This window comes from Eurypyga helias, unplaced genomic scaffold (genome assembly GCF_000690775.1).
Source record: "Eurypyga helias isolate BGI_N326 unplaced genomic scaffold, ASM69077v1 scaffold11945, whole genome shotgun sequence".
Lineage (NCBI taxonomy): Eukaryota > Metazoa > Chordata > Aves > Eurypygiformes > Eurypygidae > Eurypyga > Eurypyga helias.
The window spans coordinates 1-23,820 of NW_010250881.1; the positions used below are offsets into that span (position 1 = coordinate 1).

General features: G+C 43.6%; 1 protein-coding gene across 3 annotated transcripts in view; it reads right to left on the reverse strand.

Annotated features, from left to right (window-relative positions):
- The window catches only part of LOC104509774 (serine/threonine-protein kinase BRSK2), a 151,222-nt gene continuing 127,402 nt past the window's right edge, over positions 1-23,820 (reverse strand). Inside the window, exons 15-19 of one of the 3 annotated variants that reach the window (XM_010151826.1) lie at positions 22,996-23,119; positions 21,143-21,323; positions 20,408-20,497; positions 11,821-11,868; positions 85-260 (exon numbers count right to left, since the gene is read on the reverse strand). In XM_010151826.1, coding sequence (XP_010150128.1) covers positions 85-260; positions 11,821-11,868; positions 20,408-20,497; positions 21,143-21,323; positions 22,996-23,119 — 619 coding nt within the window. Of the gene's footprint in view, positions 309-11,820; positions 11,869-20,407; positions 20,498-21,142; positions 21,324-22,995; positions 23,120-23,820 lie in introns of all 3 variants that reach the window. The other 2 variants (XM_010151825.1, XM_010151824.1) reach the window with 2 other exon arrangements.

Genomic DNA, 23,820 nt, shown 5'->3' on the forward strand with positions numbered 1-23,820 from the left:
AGCTTGCTAAGGAATATTCTTTCATTCTTTCTTGCTTTTTGTTTTTGTTTTTCTAAGTTATTTAATTTTTTTTAATGTGTTTATTTAAGGTTGGTCTTGTAGGCCGACTGATGAGACCATCTTTGCCTTGTCTTTGCCAGCAGCGTACTTATTGTCTCCTCTAGACCCATAGTCATTAGAACCGGAATCGCTCCGCTTGCTGTTTGCGCTATGCTTGGTTGGCGTGCCGGGGGGGTGGCTCACCTGCCCGTTCTTCTCGTCTGAAAAAAGTTGTTTAATTACGTCAAAGAAGTTACTCAATGGGCTGCCTGGGTACACAAAACAGAGGAGACAAAAAAAGAAAGAAAGAAAGGAAGGAAGAAAGAAAGAAAAAAAAAAAAAGGACAGAAAAGTTTGAAAATTTATAATCCGAAAGAGAAAAGAGGAGAGAAAGAGAGAGAACAAACAAACAAATGAACAATGGGGTTTTTAACGAGAAGAACATGATGAGGAGATCCAGAGCCACGTGCGTGGGGGTGTGTGGGGGATGAAGACAATGAGCAGGAAGAGGAAGAGTGTTTAGGATGGGACACCTACAGAAATAAAGAGGCTGGGAGCATTAAGCACCTCGGGGGAGGGTCCTAGCTTTCTCCGCAGTGGGGGAGCATTGCCGCCTCATCTAGCAGGAGGATACAGTGCCATGCCCAGACTATCGCTTGGCCGCTCTGCACTGAATTGTCGGTGAATGTAACGCTGGCTACAGGCAAATCCCACCTTGCTGCTGCTGTTACAAACACGGGGTGTTTGTCTGTGGTCGCCAACTGACGCTCTGCTTCGCAGAGCTCTGGCTACACCAGCCATTAGGCCTTTTTTTGCTTCCACTGTATTTCTGAAGAAAGAATCTCCTTGCTCACCTTTCAGTTCCTAAACCTGAAGCACCTGAGTGCCTCAAGGGAAGCAGCACCTGAAAAATGAGCTACAGCTGACACGAGCGCTGCCGTCTGCATCTGTGGCTTGTGTCTGGTACTTGCAAGCTTCTAAGCACCTTCAGATCCTTCTTACGACAGGTACCTGGAAATGAAGATGCTGAATGCACTGCAAAAGGAGGCTGTTATGCATCTATCTGGGACCTACCAGGGTCAAGAACCCCTTCCTCGTTGTCCTGAAGGTATGTTCTTGCAACAGCACCGCCCCCATGACGCCTGCATCCACTCCAGCGCGGCTAGGAGCCAGAGAGGGCGTAGGGTCGCATGCTGGCACAACAGCCCCCAGAGCAGGTTGCAGTATTAACGTGGCTTGGGCACTGCGTGCATGAGCACAGTCTCTCGTGCCACGAGGACTTCCAGGCAGCAGGGCTGTATGCCGTTAAGTCCTGCGTCGGAGGATGTGCGGATTGCCATGCCTGAGGAAAGGCTCTGGGGTGCTACCGCGGGAAAGGGACCAGCTGCTACTGGAAAGGTAGCCTTCTGGGGGAACTTCTAGCCCCTTTTCATTTCCTGGGATTGGGGGATTAATCCTGATCAGACAGAAAAGGGGTCACACTAAACTCTCTGTACATGGATACCAAGGTGGTTTTTATCAAACATACACCACGGAGGTGATGCTTTCCTGACCATTAAAACCCCATGATGCTTTTCTCACTATTGAGACTGTTGGCTCCATTGTTCTAACAAATTCAGATCAATTATGTCCCACCTAAGTAATTTAATTCTCCAGCTGCCAGAAGGAAACGGGCTCCTTGTATCTGCCTTCCAATGCTGTAGTATGCAGCAAACCTTTTGTCCCCGAGATGGGAACATTAAGTCAGGAGCAAAGGAATTTCTTCATAGCAGAGATTGGCATTTATCCACAGTTGGTGGACGCTGGTGGCTTGGTAATACTGTATTTCCCTGCACTTTCATTACAAATATAAGCAAACCAGTTACTACAGCAGGCAAGTACTTTCTGTGCACGGTAACTTGTCTGAAGAGCTTATTGAGTGCTTTCTTATTCTCTAATGAAAAATGCTAGACAGACATCAACTGCTCTTACACAAAGACAGGAAATACATAGTATTTGTGCCCTGCAAAGCTGAATGTGTCACTGTTTTCTTCAGCCCTGTGTTAACCGGGTAGTTGCTGCATGTTAACAGGCATTGAGAAATATCCAATGGCTAGCATAGATAGTGAAAGATCTTAATCTTATCAATCTAATTCATTCCTTGTCTTCCTCTACTTGCTGCTTAATGGTTAACGTACTGCTGGCCCTGGTTTTGTCCGTGTATTCAGTTATACCAACGCCACAAACAAATGGCTGTTCATTTCTGGAAGGCCAAGGGCATCATTCACCTAACTGACTGTAGCCTTAGGAATGGGCCCAAACAAACAGCCAGGCAGAGCACGTATTTCAATTTCTGGCTAAGAAGAGAAAGGCTATCAAATTCACAGTCGTTTCAGGGTCAGACCTATGTGAGCTCCACCCGCTTCCTTCCACATGCATGCAAATGCTTTGGAAGGGGCATAGCTATTACTTCTACTTCAGAGATTTCCCTAAGCCTCCCTAAAACTGTTTTAGGTTTGTGGGCGCATGCTCTGCTCAGACTCGTTTTTATCTGCTCAGACTAATTTCTACTTCTTTTAGGTGGATACTCTTCTTCAATGAAAAGAAAGAAAACAGAAAGCAAACACTCAGCCTTGAGTGCAGGAGTGTGGGCAGATCTGGTTCTTATGTGGCTTTGGACCCCTCATCTTCATAAGCAAATGGAGTCAGCAGAGAGAATGAAAAAGAGCACTGAAAAAAATGCTGGAGAGGGAAAGACTGCTAGGTTGGGAGAAAAGGGGAGGGGAATATCTCTAGTTATTCAGCTGAGCAGTTTATTCAACAAGCTTAGAGGGAAAGAAGAGGGCAGAGTAAGCAGGGCTCTGCAGGAATCGGGGAAGTTTTTTGTTTTCACGTGGACAGGAACAGCAGACAAAAGCACAACTTGCGAGAATGGAGCAATAAAACATTTAAAAAATTATATATCTTGTATTTGCTGAGTCCTGATACAGGGTTTTTAATCATCCTATTCAAATATGCAGCCCCTGTTTCATCCACCCTTTCTCCTCCCCATGCCCTACTGGCTTTCAAGGGCCTGAAGATTTACTGCAGCACAAGTACTTAACTGTCTGCTTTTCTTTGCCTGTGTCACTACTGGATTCCTTACAATCAGCATTTTCAGGTACAATTTTAATGGGAGGTAAGAAATCCTTAGGGATGTTTCAAGAGAGCTACTGAAAATTAAAATAGGCCATTTCACTAACCCTTTCCTTCCTTTGCCTTTTGTAGCATCTGGACTTGTAATAAATTCTGGGTAATAATGCTCTGCTGTCCTGCAGGCAGGAAAGAACTGATCCTACACCAAGCAATACAGACACTCCACTGATGTCATCTACATGATGGCTTGTTAGCCCACTCCTGAGCTGGTCTAGATACTGGTCTTCGGGTAGACAAAGATTCCTCACATTTTTCTCTGGAGATATGTAAACATGGGTCAGCTATGCTGGAAGCATGAAAATGGTGCATGGTGTCGCTCCTTTTACTTCTCAGTTCCCCTTGGGCTTACACATCCGGTAAAACAAGACTTGAAAATGCAGGTGATGATGGATTAGAATAGCTTTTTCAGCAATCTTCCACTCCTAGCATTCAGTGCACAATTGTGTGATAAGCTCTAACACCTGTAGGTCCATCGGGGGCCTCAAAAAGGCTGCCTCTCTCATTTCAGAAAGTGAGATGACATCCCATTTTCTCTGGACAGGGAGGAAGGTTTGGCTCCCTGATTCTCAAAACTTCCCTGGTATTTCATGCATCTGTAACTAAGGTCGTCTTTCCCCTTGAGAGCAAATGTTCATCAACACAGAGCGAAGAAGGCATGAAGGGTAGCAAGAGTGAGAAACTGTGGGAAGGATCAGAGGCAGGAGGGGAGGGTCAGAGCTTTAGGTTTGCATCTACTGGGAGGAGATGGGAATGTGCATTTGAGTTAGACCAAGGAGCTGTATGCTGCAAGATGAAGGGGAATGGGTTTGAAAACAAGCACTGAAGCTTATGAAAGGGTCAGGTATTGAAGGAATGCTACAGAAATATATTTATGGAGAAGGCACTGGTTTATGGCACCTGTGTGCAGCACTGTCATGGCCAAGTATCACGAAAGAAGTTGAAACTGTGAATGCATTTGAATACAACAGGCACTAAAAGGCAGAAACAGGGCTGGAGACAGACACAAAAATGCAAAAGGAGGCTGGGCAGGTGGCTTGTATCAACCCTCACAGTCCTCAGTATTTCATCTGCTGTCCTTGGGAAGTCTGTCTGGCATTCACCTAGCCCCAGTGGTGTCACAGGTTTGGGAAGTGGAACACCAGGTAAGAGAGGAACCAGAAAATGAGGTGATTCACTCCAGGCACCAGAAGTGATACCAGGAAAGGATGCACCTTGCAAAAACTCTGCCCTGGCCTTGCAAAGATCCTCAGTTCTCCACAGAAAGTAACAGGAGGTGGTGAACAAGCAGCTTCAGGACAAGCCTGAAGGCTTCAGTCACTAATTCGAGCCTGCTGTTTTGTAACATTTTAAGACAGTCAGATAAGGACTTGGTCCTGTTTTCACTGAAGCAAATAGCAGTATTCCCACTGACTTAATGGAAGTAAACCCTGAGGTGCTTCCTTCTCCAGTGAAACCTTCTCTCTCAAGTCTATGTATTTTTAATGCACTAATCCTTGTGCTGCTGAACACAAAGTTGCACAAAACAACTATGCCATTTGTGGGATTATCCTCTGCCTTTCCTTGCTGTATAGCCTGAGAAATTTTGGCTTTCTGCATTTTTAGCTTAGGCTTTGGGAGAAAGTGAATGGGAAAAGATAGGTCTCCACTGGAAGCAGACACCCTTTGTCATCCTGATTTCCCATATTCCTTCCCTTGTTGCTTTCACATCCTTTCTGACTGTGTTCTGCCTGCCTCTGATACTGAGGTTTTCTTCCTGTACTCATTCCTTTCCCTTTAACCCCTTGTCTTTTTGATACCTAGCTTGCTCTGTATTTTGATAGCAGCTGTGGTTTCAGTGAACCATGTAACAAAAATCCAACTCCTTTCACATAAAGCACTGAAAAACTCTCTTTGGGTGATAATCCATTCCCTCTCAAACCTATTTTGCTACTTTGACAGAATTCTAGCCCTCTTTGGTTTTTTGCCTGTTTGCTTGGTTTCTGTTGGCAGAGTTCCTTCTGTCTTCAAAACCAGAAATCTTTAAATATAGAACCCACTTTAAGCGTATACACAGGAAAAGGGATGACAGAAAGATACAAGTGGCCTATTCCTCTTTATTTAGTTGTAATATGATGTAGGGGTCTTCCTTCAGACTAAAGAGCCCCTAGCCTAGGCACTGTACAAATACAAATCAGCCTCAACAAGCTCACTGACCTCTGAAGGCGGCTACAGAAAGATTTTTTTTTTCTCATTTAATGGTTGGGTGTTTGAGGCTTCCTTCTAGACTGGAGAAGGGTGACAGAAAGGCCATTGCAACGTCTTGCTGGGGGCCATCACACAGAACTTCCTCCTAGCCTATGAACCCATCCTGGGCCACCTGACTTGAGCTGAAGAAACTGCAGAAATCCCAAGGCTGCTACTTGTCTAAAAATACAGGAAGTCAGGAAAGCATTTCAAAAGACATGGATGTGGTGTTACTGGGTTTATAAATTGTCACAACAGATTGACCAGAACAAGTTTTCCCATTTATTTTTTCCCCAGTTAGTTACCTAATGGGACAGTTGTTTGATTTCATTTCAGCTTAGGACTAGAAAACGGAGAGAGTCCATAGGACAACTCCAGTTTCTTAGCAGGAAACATGAACTGCAACTGGGAAAGGTGACTTCCAAAGGTATTTTCCAGAGTCCTTAGACTCTGCCAGTAAAAATGCCAGCTGAAAACAGTGTCTGCAGAAACTGACTGATGGTAGGAGCTACTCAGACTACCACACACTGCTAGCACAGGTGTCCATGCTACCAGCAGAAGATGGGAACTTTCCATCGCTACTCACCTGGGCAGATCGGAACAACCAAGCTGACGTTTAAATGCTCTATAACCCATCCTTGTTCTTACTCCCCTAAAACATCCCATCTCCTCTGAAGGAGGGTGGCCTAATGTTTGTGACTAACCAGATGCATCCAGATGGCCCTTCTGCCTCTGCCTTGCACATTTTTTTTCTCTCTCTCTCTCACACACACAGAAGTGGAGATCCAGTTCAGCCTCTTCTGCCACAGACAACATAACTGAGGCAGGTAGCTCTTGGGTAACGAGTTAGAGAGTGGTGAACACAGGCAGAAATAGATGAGACATATTTCCTTGCTGCTACCTTCTGCAGAGCTAAGGCATGAGTAATTAATTAGAAAACAAATGTGTCCGTTACTGATGAATAGCTCTGGCCAGTCCAGCACCACCACGTAACATTCAAAAAAGGAGACATGATGATGGAGAGGAGGGGATCATACGTTTATTTGGACAGCTGGTGGCACTGAAAGAGCAGGCAAGGATAGTGGTGGGATGAAGAGATGCCAGATTCTGTTGTGGAATCACGCTGTTCTGGCAAATGGGTTGGTAAGGGACTCAGCCCAAGAATTCTTTGCATCTGCCTGTCCTTTTACAAAGATCTGCTCGCACAAGTGTGTGCTGAGAGGGGAATCTGATGACCTACACTCATAAAGCCACAGCAGATGACAGTATTGCTGCTACCCATTCTCCTAGAGACTTCTGCTGCTTTGTTCCTTTTTTTTTTTTTATAAAAATGTCAGAAATATATTGGCACTCAATAAGATGATTTTGTCCTTTCCTGCCAGATGGATGTTCAAATATGATCTTGTGGGTTTTAAGTTCTGTGACCTGTTCCTAAGGAGAGAAATCAACTGTATATACTGGTGAAATGTTGCCTCTTCATTTCCTCTGAATTAATCCCTTCGAAATATGATTTAATCTTCCAGGGAGTCCACCTCAAATTTAGCTTAGCACAGCAAGCAAATATTCTCATGGAGTATCCTGAAGCACTGCCTGCCATAAATAAAATACTGTGATCTTAATTGAGAGGGATATCTATGTTAGATATTATTACTGAGAAATAGGAAAAGATCTTGTACTGGACAGTAAAAATCCAGCCATAGCTGTTAGAATGGGATCTGGCATGTACCAAATAGTTCAATACATCTGGATTCATCCTGAGTGCTAAGCTGCCCTTTTTGTTGCAAGAAGAGGTGTGACTACAGTGTGGGGTCAGCCATCCATTTGGACAGTAAAGGATACCAGCAGAATGGGCAAAGATAACTGGGAAACCTGGCTTGAACTCTGGAAAATCTGACTTCTCTCACTTATCCTGATCCACCCATTATGAATATGTTAATTTTCAGGTGCGCCTTCTTCCTTTTATCTCTCATTTGGGTCACAGTTTAGACAGAAGAATCAGCTATGCTCAAAAGGACCACTAGCCAGCACACTTTTCAGAAATGCTAAAAAAGAAAATCCTGTTCTGACTACCTCACCGTGTAACAGTGGTGAGAGGAGCCTTTCAGCGGGGAGGGCAGTATACCTTTTTTCTGCAGGTTTCAGCATCAGTGTTTCTGCCATCACTTATGACTTTATGAACATGAATCACCAACCTCCTCTTCCATCAAACAGCTACTTGGTGAGAAGCAGGCTTACTCTAATTAATGCCAAGATGGATCAGGATCACTTCCAAGAGCACCAAATCCAGACCTTTGCTGCTGCTAGTAACACCAACAGTCTCTAAGTTAGCACTCACAAAGCTACATGCTGCAGTCGCAACCCAAATGCGATGCAACCAGTTTTAAACTACAAAATGTCTCCTAATTTCTCAAGTAGCTTGGGATGATATCGACATGGACTTGCATCTGTAGGAATCAAACTGTGATTGCAAGAAGCTATGAAGAGAAGCCTTTACTGCAGTGCAATTGCTGTGTGTGCAAGGATGATTGGCCATGGGGGACAAGGTCAGATGGCTCTGAATAGGAAGCAGCGTCAAGTCCTAAATACTGGAAGCAAGAGACCTCAGTGAGTTACATTGGAAAGATATGAAAGGCAAGTGGATTTGCTGTACTTCTGCTTTGATGAGGCCATTTTGGTCATAGCCACTGATCCACAAGGATTTGTAAAGCTTTTCGTTTCACTCTGTTGCCAGGAATCAAGGGTTTGAATTGTAAGCAGCAACACAGGATGTTTAAGAATATACTTGAGGCCTCCTGGCCTGCCTGTTGTCAGAGGGTTATGGTCTAGGGATCTGCAGGAGTGTATGTTTGTGCAGCGCGTAACATGACAGCAAGATCTGAGTGGAGTCGCATGAGTTATATGTACCAACCATTTCCTCCTCTTATCATCACCCAGTTCCACGGAACTGCCACTGATGTAACTGAAGATTTTTCCAAGAGTCATGCGGGATTGAAAGCAACAAGCAAAGATTGCCTTACTGGGATATAAAATTCAGGTCCAGACAGCTAAGTGTGGAGACTGGAAAGTTCACAGGCTTTCCAGCGTTTCTTGGAAAGTAAAGTCAAGAATAAGGCAGGCTTTCCAGAGCTGTGTGACAGCAGCCAGTACCTTGGTGAAACATACTTACTAAAAACTCCAGAAATGGGGATGGCTAGGAAGGGGAGCTCTCAAGGGCTATACACCAGCTTTACTGCTGAGTCAACAACCCAAAGAATTCGTGAGATCACTATTTAAAGGACTTAAAATCATTAAGTTTTGTAAAGATGGACTTCTCTGAACAAGGACTACTGAAATGGCACCGTGGGCTTCTGTGGGGTGTGTATCAATGGCTACAGATCAAATCTGCTCCATCTATAATGACACTTGCTTTATTAATTCCCAGCTTTGTGGCTAAAGCTGGAGGGTTTCCCAGTTTGTACATTATCTTGATTTTCTTTTTAATGTAAAGGCTCTGCAGAACCTATTAGAACCTCATTGTCAATTACACAACCTATTCTTCAGTGAGACAGACATAAATACCAGATTAGATGGTAGTAAACAGTTCTCTCAATACTGCCTCAAAAGAAACAGAATCCAGCTCATTCTTTTACAGCTGTGTTGATTTTATAATGTTTAACGGCAGCGCATAAAGTGGTAAAGCTTATTTGTCACAAAAATGATTTGGTTCTGAATACACACAAGGAATAGATCCGTTAAGTCAGAAGGTATCACTCCTATAGGCAGTTTTCAGATTCCAGCTGCATTAAAAGTGTAAAGGTTTTAATTTTTTACAAGGGAAATTTAATCTTATGAACAGATATAAAAGACTTCAGGGAAACCAGTTTAGTCTTTTCGACAACAGAAACGCCCATTCCCCTGCTCAAATGGGTGGAAACATAAAATATTCCACCCCAATGTGCATTTCAATTTATTATGAGCCAAATTATTTTCTTCTGTTGTGAAATAACAAGAGTTGGCAGCAGTTTTCTAGTGGGCACAGGTAGGGCCGATCCAGCAGCTGTTACATCATTTCAGTACTGTCAGGTCCTATGGCATACCCTTCTTGTTCAACATTAACGTGTTTTTCAATGCCAGTGGCTATATGCAAAATCTCTTCTCAGACTGACGACCACTGCTAGCAGAAGATGAGATAACATTTAAAGGACTAAACAAATTTGCCTCGCCGTTAATTGCAACATTCGATGGTTTATAGTGGGTGAAAAGATACTCCTCATTCCCACCAGAGCTTTCACATGGCTGAGCCAGGCATAAAGCATCTGATTAACTCTTCCAGCTCCAGTGTTAAACTGTTCTGCAAAACTGACCCCCTGTGCTCACTTTCAGAATACAGAACAATGATGATGTCAAAAACCACATAGTATAGTTTTTCTTACAGTATTTGTTATTACTAGATGAATAGTGTCAACTTCACAGGGGGTTCCCTGTCCTCGAAGACATAGAGAACAATTTGCCAATAACAGGCTAAATACTGGCATAATTCCCTTTTGTTGCCCTGTCTGAACTGTGGGTGAGCTCTCCTGCCCATGAAATAGCTCTTCATTCATACAGGAGGGTGGAATCCAGCATGGTGTAGTCACCACTACTTATGTTGTGTGTGAGCACACCAACAGCAATACGATTAAAAGGAAGCAGCTCTGTTAAACTCCTATAATCCATCATTTCTCTTCTCTAGATATATACATATGTGCTCTGTCTGTGCTGTAGCTGCCACAAAATAAGTCTCTCTGCTGGCCTTCACCTTGTCCTCTTTTACCCTTGTTGGACTGATGCTGAGCTGTGACAGCTGGAGTGCCTGCCTGAACCGGAGGTGAGCCGTAACACTCTCTGCCTAGAGAGTGCAGAGCACTGGCTGGTTGTCTGTACAACCAGCTCAATTAACTGTTGTCTGTACAGCTCAATTAACTCGCAAGCAATTGGTAGAATCAGCGTTCCAGTATTTTTATACGATGCAAATGCCAGATCCAGGCAGGAAAAGAAGGCTTGAAGGAGAAGAGGGATTTGCTGTCTGATGCCTTCAGGAAGAAGCTGGAGGTCTGCCTACAACTTAGATGAGTCTTCATGAGGAGATCAGAAATGGTATAACCCAGAAAACTCAAGTAAGAAATCAAATGAGCTCCTTTCAGAGCAAAGGAAAAACTCCCACCAGCAAAGCTGCAACTTCAGGGAAGTAACAGGCCAAATTCTGCCTCAGCCACACACGCATAAACCTAATATTATCTCCACCATGACAACTTTCCTGTGTTGTTACAGACTCCACAACAACTCCGGAACACCTTTCCTTAGCTTACAAAGAGATGACGCAGGAATCGCAGGTCCAGCTGGAGAGCGGCACTAGCTCAGCGATCGCTTCCTCAACAGCTTGTGTTCCCTTTTACAGAGGTCCAAATTCTACCTAGATAGCAGGATGGAAATCTACAGAGAATAGAGTTCTCATGTACAGAACCTTTCTGCACAAGATGTAAGTAATAAGACAAAAAAGCCCTCTCTTAGAGTATTTGGGTATTTTCACTGTTGTATTTGGAGGAGTCAGTAGGGGCACCAGTAAGAAAGAACCGTCCCTGTGTGCCTAGAGGGGAGGGAAGGCAAGGGACAAGTTAACCAAAATTCCTGGAACCATAAGCAAGGTGAGCTGCAAGTTTTGCAGAAAACACTATTTTTTCCTCCTTCCTAGCAAAATTCTGAATCTCCAGTAGGTTCGCTACTTCTCCAGCTAGGGACACAACATCCTTCCCCAAGACCAGGCTGGAGCTATGACAATTCACACGAAGTGTCTGACAGGTAATGTGCAGTATGTCTTACGGAAGAGTTAAAAGGGTCTTACCGCAAGGATATCTGGGGAATAAGGGAATGGATGCAGAAGGGAATTAAATAACATAGCAATTCTGTCTCAATAAATAGCAGGAAACCAAGGGAGACAGCAGCTAGCAGGGCAGCATTCAGCTTCACTGCAGAAAAGGGACTGAAGAATCATGAATCAAAGGCAGCAAGTAAACAAAAGAGGAAAAAAAAAAACTAAAAAGGAAAGAAAAAGAAAATCACTGGCCTGGGTTACAGTGAGGGAGGGCATCTCAAGTGGAACACCATACACTTGTGCTATGAAGGGGAAAGCTGTGGTGGAGCCTGTGCATCTGTGCATGGATGGGGAGGAACAGAATAAGGGGGATATGCTTGTGTCCACAGGGAAGTGAAAGACAGCGGGTTGTAACGGGGTGGGCAGTCTTGAAAAGAACGTGGGAGAGCAGGGATAGGGAAGGGGAACAGGTGGAAGGGACAGGACGGCGCATTATTATGTTGCTCAGCAGGGGCTGGGGAAGGAGAAAAGGCAGAAGGGAAGGAAGTTCTTACCACATTTGGAAAGTCTGCCAGTCATCAACTCCATACAGTTAGTGGTGTCTGGATCATAGAACGGAAAGAGGAGGGAGGGAGGGAAAAACATAAAAAAAAGGTTTCCATACCTCTGTGCATAAAGTAGTAACTTAGCACATTATTACCTGAAGCAGGAAACATATACACATCTTGGTCTTTACACAACCCAGGCCAAATTCTGCCACCCACTGCATGCCAGTGCAAACCTGGCCCTGTGACTGAGAGTGGGCACTGCTTCAGCCCTGCTGCTTCCGCTCAACTTCTTTATCATACCTATAGGTATTTATGAGATATGGGAAATATTCTGCCACCACATTAGCAAATGAAGTCTTGAATTCATTGTTTCACCTGGCCAGCTTTGCAAGTTAGCCTCCAACAGCCAGGAAATGCCCAGCCACCTGATCTACGTACATGAAAAACCTGGGGAGAGGGAAGAAACGCAGCACTACTGGACATGGAATGAGAAGGCTACTTACACAACTCAAAAACATCTTTTAGACCCCGAAGGGTATTGTCCAAGTTCTCAACATAACTATCTCTCTCATTCACATGTAGTCTCTTACTCCTCTTGCTTTCAACATCACTATTCACAGGCAATAGAATTAATTCCATAAAGGGTGGCAGAATCTGGCCCTAAGGCATTACTGTCCACTTTATCTATAGCTCCCATTGCCACAGCCTCTGAGTGCTTTTCCTCAGGTGCCATAAGCAGAAGGAGCCCTACATGTCCGCTTTACAGCAGAAAGGATTAGCCCAGCTGGACCCTTCCATGTGGAACCTGCTGGCAAGGCAGATCTGCTGCTGTCAGCCAGGATTCCCTTGCATGTGGGATCTAAATCATTGCATCCATGAACGCTGGGCAATGTGGAGCACTTGCTGCTGAGCAAGTGGCTAACAGTTAAAGCACTCAGTTCAATCTCAGATCTTCTCTTGCCTGGCCTCTCGATGAACACTTGGGTAGTCAAGAAACAGGCTTCTTGGAAACATGCACACACATGCTGAAAATCCTTAACTGCTAGAAAGCTCTAACTGCTCTCCTGTCAGCTGAAAAGTCTGTAGGAGAGAGGGAAGGATAATTTCTTGGCATTCCTGCCCTTAAATATTGAGAAAAGTGATTTCAAAAAAGGGAGAAGGTATGCTGGATATGCTTGGGTACTACAGCTGTACCCATGCTAGGAAAGCATGGATATGTGTGTTTTCTGACGCAGCCAGGCCAGTGCTGCATAGATCATTTGGGGAAGCATGGAGTAGAGAGGGTGGGTGCTCAGTCCAGTGATACTGGTCAAAGCATCCAAGCAGCGGTTACATGCTCTCCATCACCGAGGTTAGCAGCAGGCTGGCAGAGGTCAAGGGGAGATGTCACCCACGGAAGGTCTCTGAGAAAGGCACAAGATTGAGAGAAAGAGAAAGAGGAAAAAGGAAGGAGGTGAAGGAGAAGAAAGGATTCAAGAACTGGAACAAGGGATCAGAGGTGTCACAGAGGCCAGGATTTTACCTGCCTTTGAAATTCTTTGGATAGTCTGACAGGGAAGGCTGATTATTTCTCCCTGAAGATGCCCAACAGGTTTAAGAAGTGCCTACAGCTACTGACTGAGCCAATGATCAGAAGTCAGTCATGAGTTTGTACCATTTTTTTTCCTTAATAACTTGGAAAAGTTTGTTGTCTCATGCCTTTTAGTGGTTCTGTCCAGCCCCCTCATTGTCAACTACACCTTGTTGTAATGCAGTGTAATACAGATCTATAGTGGTAGAGCTCAGAGCATGCACCCAATCATTACCAGAACTTATGCTTCAAAAAACCCACATATGAGCAAGGAAAGTCTCAAATATGACAGAAAGATTGTTTCTGCCTCCCACCTCCAACACCTGGAATTTTCCCCTCAAGCATACCCAGACTGACTGGCCACACAGTAACTAGCAGTCTGGAAAAAAAAGGTAATATTTGGATAATGTCAGAGTAGGTAAACATCGTGGTTGGTTCACTAAGACTCCCCTGAAATTGGTATTTCAGTTTCCTTGTTGATTTTAACAAATGAAATAAAAAATCATGTCTCCTTAAGTTAATACTTCAGGATACTATCTTTTTCCTAGGTCACTTGAAGTCAGAATAGCTCTTTGTAGTATTTCATTTTAAGCTAATTGTGTAAGAGGTCTACACACACAGATTGTGTGATTAGAATGCAAACTGACAGACCTAAGGAAACAGGAAAAAAGGATTGTAACATAGGCTTTTTGGCAGCATAACATCTTGGGCTCTGTACCCCATTTTGTTCCTAAAAACCTAAATTTGCAGGTTGAACTGTTTTTGATGGACAGGGAAAAACACAAACCCTTTTTTGAAATATAAGAGCATGACAAAATATCAAAGGAACACTAACAAAACCTCTCATTTGTCTTTCTTAAAACTTTAATGCACAACTACAGTTTGCATTCTCTGTATTGCCATGGCCAGCCCAGGAAGTGCACAGGAATTTATTTTTATTTTTAATGTATTTCCAAGACATGACCAGATTGTTTTTTCCCCATTCCTAAGTCACAGCAAACATGAGCACACCAGAAACAGTAGCTCATACTGCATCGCTCGAAAGACTATCTCTGTTATAATAATTCCTTCAGTACTTCTTTCATTTCCATCATATTGTAACATCTGATTTAGCAAATGCTCTATATAATATTTCATAATTTTAAAATAGAATTTTCATTCTGATTAGAAAGCCTTAGATTCTTAGCAGTCACCTTCTGCTCATGGATAGCAATCCATAACCCAGTGACTGTGGGATCCAGGTGTTAGGTGAGGTGAATAAAGCCAGGGTCCAAAGGCCTACAGCTGTCCAAGAAGCGTTGATGGGTCATGGAACTACATTTTTGATGTGCTGTTTAATTTTTTAATTAAGGTATAGTAGCAGTGTCAGATCTCAATCTGTCTGATGATAAGGCAACTGCTTATTTCATAGAGATTTCTGGAAGTCACTCACACTTTGGATTTGACCAAGATTCTTTCATAAATGACACCCGGTTCAGTTCATTAACAGATGGCAAATGCTTTGGTTAAAAAAAGACCTTCCTTCAAAAGGCCAAATAAGCTCTGAATCCATTAAAAAATGCTAGTGTTCGGCTGAACGTTCTTTCCTGATTTTCTTTTTTCTTTTAATTTCTGTGTTTCTATCCTGCATAAATTTCCCAATCAAGATGCCTGGTTTGTGATGCTTCTGATACCTCTGAGACTGAGACTTGTCCCAGCCCAGCAAACTGCACCGAAAGAGCTGCTCCTCTGAGATCTCCAAAACCAGGGCTAGATCCCAGGAAGGACTGAGCATCTCCTGCCAGATGCTCATAGTCCCCAGTAAACATTTCCATTAAGGGAGATTACGTCAAGGGAGCCACCAGTTCCTCTGGTCCAAGGCAGTTAGCATTTAGATTGGAATTCCCCAGTGTTTGGATGCTTATCTCCTATCAAAACTCTGGAGAGCTTGGACTTATTTCTACACACTTTATTTCAGTGCTTCTCAGTTAATTTTAGTGAAGTCTGTTCAGTAACGGTACTAAAGCTGTTTAGCAAAAAAACAGTGCTCTGCCAATCCAACCAGGCATTACACAGCACCTTTTGTAGGTGAGAACCATGATAGCAAGATGAAGTGATTGCCGACACTGTAAGAGTGGTAAGACATAAAGGATTGCACAAGAATGCAAGAAACAAGATAAACATGGGACCTGGATGAACCCTGACTGGATGAAGACTGTCTTGTGGTCCAATTGCAAGATGGCATTTGCATAGCCCTGTATTAGATCTGCAGTTGGAAGTTTACCTTGCAAAGCACTTAGATTGTTCTTCACTCCCTTTTCTGCCTTGATGATAAAATCCTTTGCACATTTGGAAACTGTAAGTTCCTTAGTAATTCTTTGTAGCACATTAGTCAACCTACAGCTCTTGTGATCCATAAAGATGAACATTCAGAATTCACAGATCAATGCTCTACCAAAGTTTTTTGAGTCACAGGAACGTGTTTTCCTTTTGAGACCACCACCACAGTAAGCTTGGGTGCATATACAGAAGATACAGACAATGAGCAAGAATTTGCACTGCCCTATTTTGAAGCTGGATATGGTCTCTGAGCACTTGTTTATGCTGATGAAAGGCATTTCCAGCAGTAAATTTGAGATGTCAATGGTTAAAATCTGATATGAAGCCAATAAATATAATAAAGGAACAGGAACACTATTATAAAGAAGTTATAAAGGCTATTTCAGTATTGCTGATTGCCCAGAACATGGGAAATTGGGAATATGCAGCACTCCACACTTAAAACCAAAGCCCAAAGAGGCAAGAAAATATTAGGGAAATAAAAATTGATATGCTGTGAGTGATCACAGATGGCTTTTGCATGTCCCTATGCACCAGCTATTTCTATTACTCTTTTGTGCAAAGGCATTGGAGGAAAACAGATTATGATTTAATGGAAAGAGTATTGGGCTGAAACAAAGGCACTAATTTGAGATATTTTCTTCTGCGGAGAAAGATCTTTTTTATCCCACCAAAGGGCAGTTCTGCCCAGGGATTACCTAGGTAGAGATTCTGAGTATAAGGCTCCTGGACAAGAGACATGGATGAGATAAGGCCAGCTGCTCTCACAGACAGCGATACTAACTCCTGATCCAAAAGGGACTGTCCTTTCATGGCCTCCCTGGGCTTCATGGATCTTGGGATACCAGTAACAAGAACCCATGGACAGCTACTCTGGTTCAGATCAAAGACCAAAAGTATGCAGTGCTCTGTCTCCATCAGCAGCCACACATAGATACGCAGGAGTGTAACAGCAGGCCAAGCATACAGAACACGTCCTCCTAACACTACTGCACTCTCTCACCACTTTCAGGTCAGAGCTTTCCTGAGCCTGCTGTGGTTTCTCTGTTTAGCAATCTGCATGAAGATTTATCTTCCATGGAGTTGTCCAGCCTCCCTGTGAGTAAGGAGTACTCAGGGGAAGATGAGCATCTGCCAGCTCCTCACGTTCAGAATCTGCTTCAGCGAGGAGTTTCACAGGTCTTACATGACATGAAGACACACCTTCCGATATTTTTTTGGTACATGGCTTCCACTAGTTTCATATGGTGGCCTCGAGTTCTTTCATTGGGAAGAAAAAATGAACAATCAATCCGTAGCTACTTGTTCTATGCCAGTCATGAGTCTGTAGACCTGTGGTATTGCCTCAGCACCTACAATACCCAGGATTTGATGTCCTGACACATTAGGGTAGAAGAGTGATATGTTGCACTAAATTTGACCAACTGGACGGTGAATTCTAGAATTATTACATTAGCTTTAGGGACAGATTTAATTTATTTACACACTTATTCAGGTAAGGGAGGGAAGCTATTTTCCTGCTTCAGAGAATGTCAGAAGAAACAAGCACAGCCAGTCTTAGGAAGGAAAAATGGAAGTGAATGGAGGGATAATCAGCGGGAAAGGAGATTATAAGGTGCTCAGATGTGACACAGAAACACATCTGCCTAAATCAGGTACATATCAGGCTCACATACACACACACAGATGCATGGGCAACACGACATCTACACACACTGTTGTGAGCTGGAGAAAATGAGAAAGAGGAAAGTGCGTTCTGAAACCCAGGCAAGCCGGCTTAGTGGGCTGGCGTGCTGCATGACAGGTCAAAGAGGGGCAGGAGAGGAAATGACTATCGGTGCCATGTGCTTATTGGGTCTGTTTCTTCTTTTTTATACTGTGTTCACTGAACCTTCCCCTTCTGCAGGTCTCACTTGACATGCACACACCTTTCACAGATGGTTTTCACCATCCCACCTGTAATGGCATCTGAACAAAATGGCAGGGGAGACAACCACACAGAGGGTATTTCTGCACACTATGAGCTAGCAAAATCTCCAGTGCTGCGCCAGCAGTGCTGGCCAGAGCCAGCGGTGTCCTCAGAGCCACGGAGAAGGAGAGTCAAAGGGAACTGTGAGCTCGTTCTGCTGTAGCAGTGGACTGCCTACAGAGTATCCTCAGACCATGAACCTGAATAGGAGTCCAGCCACCACAATTCCTGTGAGCTGTTCACGGCTGGAAATATGGGAGAAGATGAGAAATGGAGAAGAATTTGCCTTGTATCTAGTAAGAAATGCTGAGTAATTCCATGGCAATTTATAGGAAGCGCTCTCACACATCTTCCCACCCACAGCCACCTGGCTAAGCAAGGTGCCGAAAGTGAATTCTTGCTGCCCCTTTATCCCTTTATTTCCCCTTACTCTCTCGCTGCCTGGCGATGTGAACCACAGGGCCTCCCTACTTTGTTGCACAGTTATATCTTCTTGGTAGCAACCTATTTCTTTTTCCCTTTCCTTTTCTCTTTTCCTTGTACTCTGTTCCAACCTAAATTTTTCAGGTTGAATTACTTATCTCTTGTTCAAGAGACCTGTCTATTCCTGATCAGGTGATATGATACAGGGTAGCTTGGCACTCTGTCTCTCATGAGCTGTCTCCGTAGAATCGTAAAATCTTTTCGGTTGGAAAAGACCATTAAGATCATGGAGTCCAACCGTTTTGCCTGGATAACTCGCTGGCTGAGGGAATTCTCATTTTTAAGTTTCAAGAGACCATTCATTTTGGTTTTGCTCCGTATGGAGTTATCCGTTCCACTCTGGTGTTAAAGATCAGGCTAGGTTTTCTCTGCTAGAACAACATGCTCTCATGTAGCCTGAGGCAGTAGAAAGAGCTTCTGTGTCTATAATATGATTTCTCCATTCCAGAACCAGAGCAAAACTCTAAGTCAGATACATTTCTCACAACACAGCTTTCCCTAAACAACTCCCTAAGCCTTAGTCAGATGAATGGGTTTTATTCCTGATATAATACGACTTTCTTAGGGAGATACTCTGCTTCACATGCAAGTGTGCAACAGTCTTTCTAGAGAGCCTCAGTAGCTAGCACATACTAGGGTGAAGAAGTTAAGAGAGATGACTGTGTTATTTACTTTTTCAACAGTTTTTTTACTCACCAGAAAGCAATCGTACACTTATTTCCCTAAGAAACAAGGAATGCTGGAACACTGTTCACACAGCAGGAGTAATATGAACTAGGCTCAAAGGATGCACTCCCACTTGACCCCAGCATTTCTCAAGAGGAAGGGCTGGCAGAAAATCCTGGCTGCTTCCTTGAGTCTGTCTGAATTTCAAAAGTCCAGACAGCAAAAACCTCAATCAACTCTAGTTCTAGTATCCTCACCTTTCCTGTTCCCTAACAGAATGACCCGTGTGCTGGGCACCCTTGCAATGTGCAGAAGGTCAGGCAGTGCTGGAGGGCAAAAGCAAAATGGAAAATAATATTTCCTGAACTGATCCGACTTCTCTGTCATCTAGTGAGCATACACCCTTCTAGAGGAGTTATTTTTATTTCAGCTGTTAAAGCCACACTGTTAGACCAGAAGGATGTAACCCATATGTGCCATCAGCCAGGACATCTGGGACTTAACCGCAGGATGCAACGCTGACTTCATTCCTCCACTCTTGTCTTGGATGGTTTGCCTTTATCAAGCAAAGAATTTGGCTCTTATGTGTAACATTTAGAAACTACCTTTTCATCATCATACAATGGGAAAATTCTTCCCACTCCTCCTGCCTCTTTGTCTTCTCCCTGCAGCCTCTGCTCTCTGCCTTGCTCCTATTTCTTCCCTGTGTCTGTACATTCTTTCTGCTTCTTCCCATTTTTCCTATCTTGAAGCATTCCCAATAGCTAAGCTTCCTGAAGTTCTCAATTTTCACCTTCTCCTTTGTTCTGTCCTCTTAAAGGACAGAAGAGTTCAGACTGGTATTTGTGTGTGTGTGTCACCACTAGCGTTCAGCGTGAACATCTGCAACGTATTGGTGGGATGAGGCCAGTTTCTGTGTTATCAGTTCGGGCTGCCTGTGGATTCAGATTGATGCCATTGCACAGGGTCACACGCATAAGACCTTCTTAACCACCACGAGGAATTGAAATTTACTTAAAAAATAGGTAACATATAGCTTCTGCATAACCTCAGTATATGATTTGTGCTACCCCAGTATTGAGCCAAGAACTTGACCATGTTACTGGAAACTATTAGCCACCTTCTGACCATCTGTAAATACTGCTGTTAATGGCTGAGTTACAAGTAGCTCTCAACTTTGTTCTGGGAACCTCTGAAGCTGGAAGGATCTAAAGCATGCCTGGAATGTTTGAAAATCAGGTCTCTCTCATTCTTTTCTAGAGAATCTCTCTGTTCTGGGAGGTTTTGGAGCCTGAGAAAATTTGGAAGATCTATTGATGATGCAGCTTTTGATGGAGAAGTGGGCAAATGGCTCTTTGGGCGGGAGGAGGGCAGAAGCTGTTCAACTGGGGAATGCGCTGGGAGCACTGGCGTTGGAATGAGAGAAGGAGGAGTAGGGTGGGTGCAGGGAGTTGCTGCTCTGTCTGAATGGAGCTCGTTTCTTGCTGTAATGAGAGGGATGGCCTCCCTCAGCCTCCTGGTACTGAGAGGCACTTCACCTCCCTGTCCCTGCTGAAGCAAGGTGCTCAACAGTAGAAACTACTTACCTGATAACTGCTGCACTGAAGGCTGGTCATGTGTGCTTAACAACTGTGCCTGAATGGTTTCTACTACCCTCTTAAAACGACGGCTTGGACCTGTGAGGAGAAAAGAGGCACAAATGGCTGTGAGAGGAGTGGGAGCTGAATCCTCATACAACCCAGGCTGGAGGGGAAGGATCACAAGCATCTTCCCTTCAGTCTTGTCCCCAAGAGTGTACTGACAGTACATCTGCCCTTCAGCCGAAGGCACAGCTTTGAGGCACTATTATGCAGTCCCCACGTTAAGGAAGGATGGCTTCTGGGCAGCTTTTGTAAGGACAGAAAAGGTGGGGCTTGTCTGCTTGCTTGTTTGTCTGAACCCCTGTGGGGAGCATGTGGCCATCCAGAAGCAAACGGTGAAAGCATATTTCTGTTAGAAGAAAGAAACCAGTGGCCTCAGTGACCAGCTGAGACACTGAGATCTTTGAGTGGAACCAGGAGACACTACAGGGAGATACTTCAACCATTTTAGCACTGATCATGGTGGTGGCAACTTCACCTCTTTGGAAATCTTTTTCCCTCCCACAATTTCCATCACTACCAACAGCATTTTTTTTAACCCATGTTCTCCTTGCCCCAGTCTGAATTCTCCCCTGAGGTCAAGACTTATATTCTTTCCCCTGGCAGAAGCCTCTTTGCAGGCCTGTGTATCAGCAAGGTCAAAGCCAGCTTGCACCCATTTTACAGTTCTTCCTTGGTTACCTGATAAGAGTGTGAAAGTGACAGAATAAATCCCATTCTCCTTCTGCGCCTCTCCCCCTTCTGTGTATGTTATGTCCACCTGGAACTTCACTGGCTTCTGGAAGACAGCAGGACCTCCTGTGGACTTATATTCTGCACGGAAACTTGTCTGTGAGATGACACTGTGACTGAGGCTTGGAATCTGAAACGGGTTGGGAGAAGAAGATAGTAGAACCAGACCACAAAGGGAACAAAATCACAAAATTCAATTTAGTACAATATGTATTTCCAGTGTGGATAAGATTTGCTGCATTTCCTTGTAATGTACAGAGTGCTCTTGTGAAATCAGTGACAGTGTAGGATGTTTGGCATCCCAGAAGAATGCACCGCTCCTTAGAGGGCTGACCTATATGTAAAGGTTGAATATTGGTGGAATACCCAGTATGCTTATAATTACACATGTTGCTCAACTTCATACACTCAGTCTTTCTTTTCCTACTCATCTCAGTTTTAAGAAATGCTTTTTGCTAAATGAAGAACTGATATTAAGGGAAGGGGCAGATAAATCAGTGGTATATAAGACTCGATGTAAAAAAACACCTGAACAACCTGGTCTGATCTCATATCTGATCCTGTTCTGAACAGGAGAGCTCCTGAAGTGCCTTCCAACCTCAATTATTTGGTGATTTTATCATATCAAATAGACATCAAGACACAGAGCAGAGAGACAAGTGCCTGGGATATCCACAGGCCTGCAAATAATGTACCCAAACCACAACTCCTATCAACACGTAAAAGAACTCTGAGCATCTTTCTGGTGTCAGCCAGTACCTGTATCTTCAGACCCACAGTAGATTTTCCTAACTGCCTGATTTGCAAGCAGTTACCATTCACAGTTCATTTAGCATACACACAATCTATTTACTGCTTTATAAAGGACCAGATTAAATAAGCAAACAAACCCAAATCACTTGGAAATCTGGCCTCTAATAGGGAAGGAAAAATGAAGAGGAGTTTTTTGAGAAGCTGATCTTAGGGACTTCCTTAGCAGGCTGTGACAATGCATTTAAATTTGAAGTTGGCTGTAAGAGATGATTCATAGGGTTTGCACACAAATCCCTACATCACATCTCAACCCACACACGTGGGGTATGCACAGGGTCATCCACATAGACAGTGGTGCACACTATGCCACAAAATAAACCCACAAGCACAGCTAAACCATGGAAATGGTAAATGGCTGCTTCAAACCAACCCAAGACGGTGGCTGATGCATGCTACTACACTGCACTCACTCCTTGTATGCTGGTACAGTTAAAAAGATTATGCCTGTGGGTTTTTTTTAAGGAATTAATTGCAGCATGATAGAGACTATAAAGGAGTGCAGCATTTTGTGGAAAACAATATAAATTCAACAAATGATACAATAAATTAAGTCATCTTCTCTTAATTCTATTGAAAAAAAAGTCTAATTATGTTGTCAACTACCTTGAATTGAAAAATCTCTCAAATTACTCTTACTGATTTTTAATTCATTGGTACTTGTAGATAGTGAGAATAAGGACTTTATGTAGGAAAAAATGATAACTTCCCTCTGATACTGCACCATCAGTGTGCTCTAACTGCTGATATTCCATACACTGGCAACCTGGAGAACCTTTCAAGAAGGCTGAAATATTTTTCTCACCTTAGAGTATTATGTACAGTTAGAAATTCAGACAGAGCCCAGTGGAGGCCTGAATCAACAGGCCACGTAAATTAAATTCACAGAGGATGCATTTGAAGGAGCAGGGGCCCTGCCCAGTACCATATGGCACAGAGTCCTGGAACTGACCGGTAAGCAATGCCTCCAAGAGGCAGCTGGTGCGACTTACTGAGAGGAAAGCGTGGACAATATCAGCCTTAATGGAGCTTAGTGGTTTGTCCTTAATGACCACAAAAATCTGTTCTTCTTTCTCCAGGTTGATGAAGTTACCGAACCAGGATTTTTTGGCAAGCCTGACATGAGAAAAAGAAAGAGATAATTTAGAATATTGAGCACTATTACTTACATACCCTCAGCTAGAAAAATGTCAAAAACCACACAAGGAAGTTTCGATAACACTCCACGTGTGATAATATTACTGACACTAAGTGAAAAACAGTGTGAGAAAACATCCAGAACAACATTTCACTTAGTAGAAACTTTTAAAATGATGGAACACACAGTGTGAGTCTGGCAGCATTTATGACCGACAATGAAAAATCAGGAGCAATGGTAACTCTTGACTGAGACAATATACCAATTAATACTGCATATATGGGGTGCACATAAGACAGGGGACACGCTTCTGGTTTGTCTTCAGGGATGTCTCAATTTCTTGTGACAATATGCAGATGCTGGTAACACAGGGATTTCAGTTGCTTCCCACCCAGTTTCAACCCCTTTGGTGTTCTAAGACTTGGAAAGTTCCTTTTCTGAAGGTGTCCTGTTGGGCTGACAGTACAATCACAGGATCTTGCTTTTTAGAGCAAGCTGTAGGTTTCACTGGACCTGTGAACTGTCAGTGAGTGAAATCCACTCCTGTGCAGAGGGACAGGACAAAGACTGTCCCATTCACTAGTCCCATCCAGGGTGTCTATATAATAATGAGTGAACTCTGGCCATCCTACAAAGGAATGAGTTTTCAGTACTAGGAGAGAAGGTAAGAACACCATGC